This window comes from Neltuma alba, unplaced genomic scaffold, assembly GCF_004799145.2.
Source record: "Neltuma alba isolate B1F8T4 unplaced genomic scaffold, ASM479914v2 tig00011146_pilon, whole genome shotgun sequence".
Taxonomy (NCBI): domain Eukaryota; kingdom Viridiplantae; phylum Streptophyta; class Magnoliopsida; order Fabales; family Fabaceae; genus Neltuma; species Neltuma alba.
The window spans coordinates 512,156-522,126 of NW_021635881.1; the positions used below are offsets into that span (position 1 = coordinate 512,156).

A 9,971-nucleotide genomic window follows, 5' to 3' on the forward strand; every position below is an offset into this window, starting at 1 on the left:
AGATAGTATTAATGGCTTTAAAATAAAACTTACCTTGCCTTTCTTTAGCTGCTTCCTGTGATTTCTCACAAGCTTCCCGCCACTCGCTTCCTTTTGCATTCTCTTCCTTTTTGTGCATTTATAAGGGGCAAAGTTGTCTTTCGGTAATATTTACAAACGCGAGATCATTACCCCAATTCTGATGTGGGTTATTACTTTTTACATGTACTTATCTGGATTTTTATATATTTGAGGGTATTTTTATGTTTGTTTCTTTTTAATTTTTGACTCATGGCTCATCCGGTTTCTTCTCTCTTCTTTTCCATCGGGCTCGAAAACCTCCCTCCGTATTTGCTTGTGCCGCTTCGGTGGGTTGTTTCCTCATACTCTCTGCGGGCGCAGCGTTCTCTCCTCTCCCTCCACGCCATTGCACTACTTCGTTGAGGTAGCCATTGTCTTCGTCCTCGAGCTCGCCGTTGTCCGTAGTCTTCTTGAGCCACCCTCGTGTCTGGCACCCGGCTTTCGTTCTTTAAGCCAACATCGTCTCTTTCTGCTTCGGCTTCCAGAGCGACCCTCGTCTCCTTTATCTCCGGTGTTTAGAAATGGGTTGAGAGTTATGAATATCTCCTGAAATTGCTTTCTAATAACATTTAATGACCATGCGGGGCTATTCTTCACTATGATTTTTGGTTGAAGCTTTACCAGTGGCTTGTCTATGCTTTTGATTGTTTGATTATGGGATTCTTTGTCCTGCAAGTTTGGATGAGTCTTATGAAGGCTATGTGAACCTGCCTTGTACAGAAGTTTCGGAGATGAACAGGCCAACATTGCTCCTTTTTCTGTGTCTAGTTACGAGGGAGTGGAAAGGGGATTGGCAGGAAAGAACGACGAATTAGGCAGCACTTGAACACTCTATGATATACAGTATACTAACAAGAATTGAAGCCATTGACAAAAATGCTGGCAGCTCGAAAACTTTCACTTTCTAGACTTAAGCCGCTTGCCACTTTATCACTCTTTTCTGAGTCTAGCAACCATGCCCATTCAAGTTCTTTCTCACTTTTAGTTCTTTATTCAAAACCCTATGGCCAAAACTTTGGAAAATGCTTACATCCGTCAATCAATTTGTTTAGGCATTTCTCGTCAGCATCTACACAAACTTTGCTTCTCTCTCGAGATGGTAATTATGATGAAGGCGCATCGCAATCTCTTCTTATCTGCCCCGGTTGTGGGGTTTATATGCAGGACTCCAACCCAAAGCACCCTGGTTTTTTTATTAAACCCTCTCAGAAGGACCTGAGCTATAGGTTGTATACCCATCTTGAACATGTTGCACAAGTGCCTGAATTTTCCAACTCTATCAAAAGGGGACTCGTTATTGAGCCTGAAAAGCTTGATGGTGATGGCAATTTGAATGTGAGACCGGACAAGCCAGTGGTCTGTGCACGATGCCACTCGTTGAGGCACTATGGGAAGGTGAAGGATCCAACAGTGGAAAATTTGCTTCCAGATTTTGACTTCTATCATACGGTGGGGAGGAAGCTGGCTTTGACAACGGGGTCCCGGTCGGTGGTTGTGATGGTTGTAGATGCAACAGATTTCGATGGGTCATTTCAAGGAAGATTGCAAATTTAGTATCTAAAACAATTGATGATAACTCTTCTGCATGGAAGCAAGGCAAATCAGGAAATGTGCCTCGGGTGGTGCTTGTGGTAACAAAGATTGACTTACTTCCTGGTTCTTTGTCACCAACAGGATTAGAGCATTGGATTAGGCAAAGAGCAAGAGTGGGTGGAGTGAATAAGATTACTAGCATGCACATGGTGAGTGCACTGAAAGATTGGGGACTGAAGAATTTTGTGGATGATATTATTGGTTTGGCTGGGCCTAGAGGGAATTTATGGGTTGTTGGAGCACAGAATGCGGGAAAGAGTACATTAATAAATTCCATCGGAAAGCATATTGGAAGGAGGATAACACATCTGACAGAAGCACCTATACCAGGGACTACGCTGGGGATTATTAGAGTGGAAGGTATTTTAGCAGGTCAGGCGAAATTGTTTGACACACCTGGCCTCTTGCATCCTTCTCAGATCACAACAAGGTTGACAAGGGAAGAGCAGAAGCTCGTGCACATTGGCAAGGAGTTGAAACCTAGGACATATAGAATCAAGGTTAGAACGCTGTAAAGTTGATTTGTAGTACTGGCTATTATTGTTAAATGTGTGTTTCTTTTGCGCAAAGTCATAGAGGATTACTACATGGCTGGAATAAAATTTTCATGGTCATTTCCCATTTCTGGAGAAAAATTAATTTTTGTGCTTGGTTGGCTCACCTTGATTAGCTCAACAGAATAGATAGTCGCCTTTAAAGAATACAAAACTCCCCAATTTTCTGCCTGCCCCTCCCTTTGCCTTCACCTACTTTTTGTTAACAAACTTCTTCAAGATCTTCCCTGAACACATTGCACTTTTCATTCGTTTCTAGACAATCCCCCAAGAAGATTTTTTATTCTTCTTAACAACCCCATAGTTTTTCCTTGCACTGGTATCATTATCTGCGGATATCTATCAATTGGCACCTTTTTAGTATTGAGATCTTGAGATACGTTTCCTTGATTTTACTCTGAGCATTTGTTGTTTAAGTTATTGTGTCTTGTTTTTCTAGTCTAATCAATTAGATTTTATAGTCTAATCAATTTGTTTTGGCAGTTTGCTGTCCCTACTGGTTTATGGTGTCTTCGGTTATAACAGATTGTGAGTGTTTAACCAGAGGTTTCTTACTATGCATTTGATTTGGTTGAGAATTAATTTCAAGGCCTCTAGGGGGGTTTCTGCTAATTGTTTTTCTAAGGGCCAACCTTGTGAATTTAATAAAAATGGACTGGGAAGTTTTCTTGAGCTAATTAGTCTGCAAGTTCATTTTTGTTTTGAGAGGACTTCATATCTTCCTTTTCCTGAGGCGGTGGGTTTGCTTACTCATGGGCGCAGCTACATTTTCCAGCTGCTTGCCACCTCAGCTAGAAATTACCTTTGTTATGCCATGTGGGCGAGGCAGGGAGTAAAATTTTAGCCTCTTCTTCTTGTTCCCTCTCTTCTTTTTTTTTTTTTTTTGTTTTAAAGTGTAGGGAGTAACACTGAAGTGAGTGGAATTTACGCTATTTTGGAAACCCAAAAAAAAAAAAAAAAAAACTACAGGATCAGATTGAAAATCAAAACAAACTATATGGGTCAAATGATTAATTTCTCCCTAAGTTTTTGTTGGCTTGCGTTTCTTATTGTTTTTGGAATCTCATAGTTAACTCAGGATAATTCTCCAGGTTTGATGTTGAGATAGGAAAGTTTTCTTTACGTTGCTTTGTTATCCATCTTTATCTTCCAGAGTTTCTGTTGTAGCTAAACTCTATTCTCATATCATTTTAAACCACCAAAAAAAAAAAAAAGAAAGAATGCTGTTGGGTTATATGGCAGGTTTCTCTTCACCCCCTACAATTCTGCATGTATTTTACTTTAAACCTAAATTTCAATAATCTAAGATAGTATTTTCTTGATTGGATGCACTGGGGGAGAAACTATGTTTCAATTTTTCATTTGATTATATCCCTTCTGGATTAGAATATGGAATGTTTTTTCAATTTCTTCTATCACAATATCCCCCTCTTTTTTGAGAATTCTCTATATTTTATGTTCCATATTTGACTCAGACTGGGTAGTAACTACCAATAAGATTACAAGAGATTCTGGTAATTTCCTAGAATTATTGGTTGGCAGTTTAAGCTGTTGATCTTTGGATGCATCCTTTGTTGTTCTGGGAGCTGTTTTTACGTTACCGTGCTTGGCATTGTTTGTGACATGCTAAAAGATGGCTTTTGGAGAAAGAAAATATGTACTTCACGGGGGCTTTATGGCATGGCCTGCGTATACAAATCTGGTACTACGATTGCTCTGCTGGGGTGCTTCACTGTTTCTTGTGGACATTAAGTATCCGAGAAACATATTCACATCTAATCTTGAGTTATGAATTGATTGTATTGGTATCTTGTCAGCCTGGATTCTTATGCATTCTCATTGATTCGCAAGGTTTATCATTATCTTTTGCGTCTTGTTAAATCCTATGCTGGTTTATATTTTTATTAATTGATTATGGCAGGCTGGTCAATCGATTCACGTGGCTGGTTTAATGAGATTGGATATAGAAGAAACATCCCTGGATTCTGTTTATGTCACGGTCTGGGCATCTTCTTTACTTCCATTGCATATGGGTAAAGTAGAAAATGCATATAAAATGTTGCAGGACCATTTTGGGCGCCAGCTGCAGGTGCTTCCTTGCTCAGTTTACTACATATAGGATAGTTTTTTGCCCATGGATCTTATAAGCTGACTTAAAATGTTCATGCATCCTCAAAACTTCTTTTGTTAAGGGGCATCCTAAACAGCTGTCTTCTTCTGTACTGTGTCCAGGCGAATTTTTGACCTATCATTGCAAGATCATGCTCTTATTTTTCAAAATCATAGAAGTTTACGGCCTTTGTAGAAGCTGAATTACTTGGTATACAAAGTTTTTGAGAACTATGATAATCAACTGCCAAAATATCCTTAAGGTGCTGGCCTCTTGGCCAGTTGTAATTTTCATTTGATCACACAGTAAAAATGCATGTAGAACTGTAAAAATACAATGATTGATAAGCATGATGTACAATGCGTTATGGTTTTCTTTTTGTACGACACTAATCTAATATTTTCTGTGTAGCCACCAATAGGGGAGAAACGAGTTCAAGAGCTGGGGAGTTGGGTGAGACGAGAATTCCATGTGAGTGGGAACAGTTGGGACTCAAGTTCTGTAGACGTTGCCGTTGCTGGCCTTGGCTGGTTTGCCATTGGACTGAAAGGGGATGCAGTAGTAAGCGTTTGGACATATGAAGGAATAGATGTTGTCCTTCGCAATTCTTTGATTCCTCATAAATCTCAAACCTTCGAAGTTGCCGGCTTCACTGTGTCCAAGATTGTCTCCCATTCCGACCGAGCTTTAAATAAGCCACGCCAACCAAGTGACCGAGGTGTCTGTGTGGGAGAAAGTTGAGTTATCATCACGTTTTGGGAGATCAGGAATCGTATCTAAACCTTTGAGCTGGAAAGCTGACGTGCTGTGTGCCAAATATTTCGGCTACATGAAAGGAAGATGCTTTGCAAGGGCAATGTTATTGCAGTTTTATCTCTATAAGATTCCGACCACAAAAGCATGTCATCTGGCAAATATTTATTGTTCTGTCAGATTGAGAAAATTTTGCCTCTATAATTTTTTTCTCATTCAAATCTCCTTCTGCAAACAGCAACCTGGGTTTTGAAACGATGGGTCTTAGTGTTAAACCCCCCCGCCCTTCTTTTCCTTTCTTTCTATTTAACTGGCGGACTATTTTATTAGTGTATCTGTTTTGTCGTCCTGTTCTACTGGTGGGAAATTTTACAGAAAAGGATTTTCCTAAAATTGATAGCTAAAATATCATCATTATTTAAGATTCTTTTGTTTGCCAACCATTATTCAAGATTCTTCATTCGTTGAAATGAAGTCAGGAAAATTTCTAAAACCTCTAGCTGTAGCACGCATGGTTCAAATTTCGTGATCATCATCCAAACTAAAATTGAAGGTAAACAAAAGTATTAATATTCCTTTGATGTTTCATTTGATGTCTCGTGATTAAATAGCCATAAATGGATGAACTCCTGTGCCTTATGTGAAATTTAAAAATTAAAAAATATATATGATACATATTGCAGTCAATTTTTACGAGAAAATACATTTTATGCATTTGCTAATACCAGTTTGTAAATTCAATATTTTAATGGGATCTTTAGGTTTATTCTACTCGTTATTTTGTAATAATGATTCAATGGAAGCCAAAAGTGCCCCTAAATAGAGAAAATGACGCTATAATACGATGTCAAAACTTCACTGAAGCCAGTTAATCAGACAACGGTTTAACTTTTGATTGCAAATGATAAATTACATATTTCAAGCTTCAAGCCTTCAGCTAAAGGCAAAAACATTCTTATTACAAGTCAGCTTTTCACATGTATACCGCAAGCCTTTTTATATTGTCACATCTTTGAGGGTAGTGCGGTTTTAACCCTGATTTTTGCTTTGAGCTTATAGAGGGCATTATGAACTTCATCAAAATGAGGTTTTGTTGCATTTCTTGTGCTCTCAATCCAATGCTGAACTTTTTCGTGTGGGCCAAGAATACGATCCCTATCCTTCTCATCCAGAAGCTGCATTTAGGATAAATGGAAGTTAGTATAATAGTATTCCATGGAATTAAGAAGCTTTTATCACCATATTCAGATAATAATATGCAACAATGTATCTCGATGTTTGTTTAAAGATTATCCATGATGGCAGGCATACAGAACCAGTACGTTGTTCCAAAATTGGCTTCTAAGAACTCACTGCAAAAAAACTCGACATCATCGTTTTCGCCACAGTCACATGTTCCATGCTTTCTCCAAAAAAGAGAGAGCATAACAATCTCTATTTTGTTATGAGAAGTCAGTTATATAGATCACATAACATCATTGACTTTTCTTAACAATTATCTGTTTAGATATCATCATGCATGATAAGAAAACAATGAATTCCATTAAAATCATCCCCTGCCTTGCCATGACACAATGAAAGCATTTATGTTACGAAATCTCCCCATTTACCTCTAATTGCATAATTTCACAGACCAGGCTGAGATCAGCTATGGATGGTTGAAAGCCACCAAGCAAGAACCGGCCATTCGCCTTTAGCCATACATTCTCTAAGGTTGACAGAGATGAGGACAAAATCTCCTCAGCTTCTGCAGCAGCTTGTTTGTTCAGCGGAAGACCCAGGAAAGGAGCTAGTACGGTATTCAGAACAAATGTGGCTGGAACAAAAGCAAGAAAGATAGATCATAAAAGATGAAGAAAAATGCACTTGCACAAAAACGATGACAAAGGAATAGCATTAGCCGCACTTATGCTAAAGGAACTTACAAGAAAATAATGAAGGCAAGATTATGTGCATCCACAACAACAAAAGAGCAAAAATTAATTCACCTTGAAGTATATGAAATTTCCAGTTTTGCACAAACCTTTGCAAACAACTTTGCTTCTAGCAGATTAGTTATTTAAAAGCAAGATTGTGTACACACAAAACCCTTTGAAAGAAAAGCATTACCGGTTTCCATATCTGTTTCCTCTGCTAATATATTTTTAACTCCCTCTCATCCTCCCTCCTCTGGTGATTTACTCTCTTTAAACATCTTTTTTAGAATGCCCTCAAAATTCTAATTTTACCAAACGTACGGCAATTGGTTAGAACAGTCTTCGTATATTAAGTAACAGCCAATTTGGAAAGATTCTTGTCTTCTTCGCACATTAGATTTTCTCCATCTTGTACAGTCCAAGGCTTCAGAGTTTAATAACATAATTATCCACCACTAATTAAATTATGCAAAGCATTATGTCTAAAGAGATTTTCAGTACATTAACCACTACTTTCTAGCTACTTTGATTATAATATCGTTAAACTTCCGAAGGTTAAAATAAAATTATGAGGAAAACACAAATCCATTAACAACCATTGGTTACCAGAGTATGAAGTTATTCAGCAAGAACACGACATCAGATGCAGAGTGTAGTAAAAGTGAAAGTAGACCAACAATTATACTAATTTTCATATAATTTCAGGAAAAAAAAAAAGAAATTTCGTTATTGATAATAGATAAAATCTAACCGACCCCACCTAGTGGGATAAGGCTTGTTGTTTGTTGTTTTATAATAGATAAAATCTAGAGTTCATCCTGGGCTCAGAAGTACCTGCCCCACGGCGTAAGTTCAGGTGATGCCAACTCAGCACAGAGTTAATTTTAGCTCTCCTGGAAAGATCAGCAGGGTACCTGATAAAATGGGTTAGAAAAACAGTTAAAATTGTAAATCTCAGTGAATGAAGAGTAACTATAGAGATAAAACCAGACCACAACATCAAGCAAAGACTAACATAAATGCAGGCAATCATTGGCATAACCATAAAGTGAATGTCTAACGCTCGAAGTTTGGAACATAGTTGAACAGAACATGTTTGCTTAGCTTGGTTTTACTCCTATGCATGAAAGAAAATCTCACAATATGATGAACATCAATGATATATCACTAGCCAAGGAACTCCCTTAATGGTGATTGCTTTGATTTGATAAAACTTCTAGCTAAGGGGAGACACCAAAATTCAATACTTTAACTTGTGAATATATTATCTTCTCTCCATAGGAAGATCTTAAATTCATTCAAAAGATTGTTATTAAATTTGACACACCGGAAAGGAAAGACTATACTGACCAATGGTCTGGAACTCCAGGGAAGGCGGAGGCGAGGTAGATAAGAATTGCATGGCTGCCAGGAAGAAAATAACACACAATAAAAAATGAAAAAAATAGATTACTGGCATTACTTAATAGTTGCACCCGATTTTAGAAATTAACTGAAAACATCGCAAAATCTTGTCATCATCTTGACATATAGATCATTGGTAAGTACGTCAGAAATATTAATAAAATACATTAGGTCCTTCATTAAACAGCTTAAAGTTTTGTGATGAAATGATCCTGGAAAAAGTAGTAATTCATAAAACCATCTGCCTGAAGATAAATCTAACGAAATAAACAGTGGGAAGCCATGATAAATGTATAATAATTATTTCAATAATATATATTGCACAGAGGATAGGGCACGGGAAAGAGGCATTGGCAGTCTAATAATCTTAATTGCCTTATCAAATACACAGGACATTATTTTGCCACCTTAAATTTTCCCATCTCAATCAACACATCACATTCAGGGAAGACAAATATTAAAAAAATTGGGGTCTCAGCCAGTGATTACCAGGACCAGTACAAGATACACAAGAGCAACAACATTTCAGGAACATCTTCAAACAGACGCACAAGTAAGAGTGTAAAGTAGCTTCTGACGTAAAAGGCTGCTACAAGTAAATGAATGACAATCAAGAAAAGCCAAAACAAGAATGCCAATTTCAGTTTCCCATCGAAATCGTAATTCCAATGCCCAAAAGAATATTAATGAAAATACAGTACCTCTCAAACAGCTTGAATCTTCCATCAACAATAGCAGGGACTTTCTTCAAGGGATTAAGTGCTGAAGGCACACATCCAAAAGGAGGAAAAATTAGAGTGCATAAAATTTGTCCATCACCCCTCCATCTTTGAAATGAAAAAAGTTCCAGAAAACTGAACCCCCCCAGAAAGGAAGTTCGGAAGTTTAATAATTATACGTGCCTTTGAATTCGGGAGACAACTGCTGACGTTTTGATAGTTCCACTTTGATTTCCTCGAACTCTATTCCATTTAACCTATCAATTTCACAATATTACAGCGAATAAAGATAATACGACATAAACCAAACCAAACCAAAGCAAATTCCCGGAATATAAAAAAAAAAACAAAAAACAAAAAAACTTTCAAGGATAAAAAAAAAAAACCAAGAACGTTGGCTAGCTTATGAATCAATATTACCTGCAAAAGATAAGCACCGCACGGGATGGCTGAGACATACGATCTGCATACACTTTTAGAGTCATCTCTCCCCTTCACTTGACCACCCAAACGCGCACTTCACTCGATATGATCGTGTTATCCTGTCATTTCCTGGAATCTGGAGGGGCACTCATCACTAGTCAATAGTCAGTTAAGGCCTTGTTTGGTTCGCAGCAAAAGGAAAGAGAAGTGGAAAATGGAGTTTCCTTATACCACCCTAGGGGAATTTCAGATTATTTTTTTTAATAAATAATGGGGGGCTCTCAAGCTCAGTTTATTAGATCAAAATGGCACGTGAGAAACTAATGCCCTCAGATTTTTATTAGAGAAAATCTCATTAAAAGTCTATCGAAATACACAAGTTTTAATTTAGAAATCATTAATCAGGTCATATGGTTCAAATTGTGAAAATTAGAAATTT

The 9,971-nt window shown here is 37.6% G+C and overlaps 2 protein-coding genes across 3 annotated transcripts; one reads left to right on the top strand and one right to left on the bottom strand.

The window, feature by feature from the left end:
* Nucleotides 1-330: 330 nt before the first annotated feature.
* Nucleotides 331-5,476, top strand: LOC114761900 (GTP-binding protein BRASSINAZOLE INSENSITIVE PALE GREEN 2, chloroplastic). The gene is given in 4 exon segments (XM_028951353.1): nt 331-1,591; nt 1,594-2,153; nt 4,129-4,296; nt 4,729-5,476. Coding segments are annotated over 4 exon segments (1,713 nt in total). The 5' UTR covers nt 331-936; the 3' UTR covers nt 5,059-5,476.
* A 423-nt stretch (nt 5,477-5,899) lies between these two features.
* LOC114761877 (glutathione S-transferase T1) lies at nt 5,900-9,720 on the bottom strand. 2 transcript variants are annotated; one of them, XM_028951330.1, is made up of 8 exons: nt 9,530-9,720; nt 9,293-9,366; nt 9,092-9,152; nt 8,337-8,390; nt 7,821-7,900; nt 6,681-6,886; nt 6,424-6,523; nt 6,105-6,245 (listed from the first exon to the last, which is right to left on the bottom strand). In XM_028951330.1, exons 1-8 carry the CDS (start codon nt 9,592-9,594, stop codon nt 6,235-6,237), a joined length of 651 nt encoding a protein of 216 aa, XP_028807163.1. In that variant the 5' UTR covers nt 9,595-9,720; the 3' UTR covers nt 6,105-6,234. The 2 variants fall into 2 exon arrangements, with proteins under 2 accessions (XP_028807162.1, XP_028807163.1); XM_028951329.1 differs by lacking the exon at nt 6,424-6,523 and having other exon boundaries at nt 5,900-6,245; nt 9,530-9,719.
* Nucleotides 9,721-9,971: the final 251 nt, after the last annotated feature.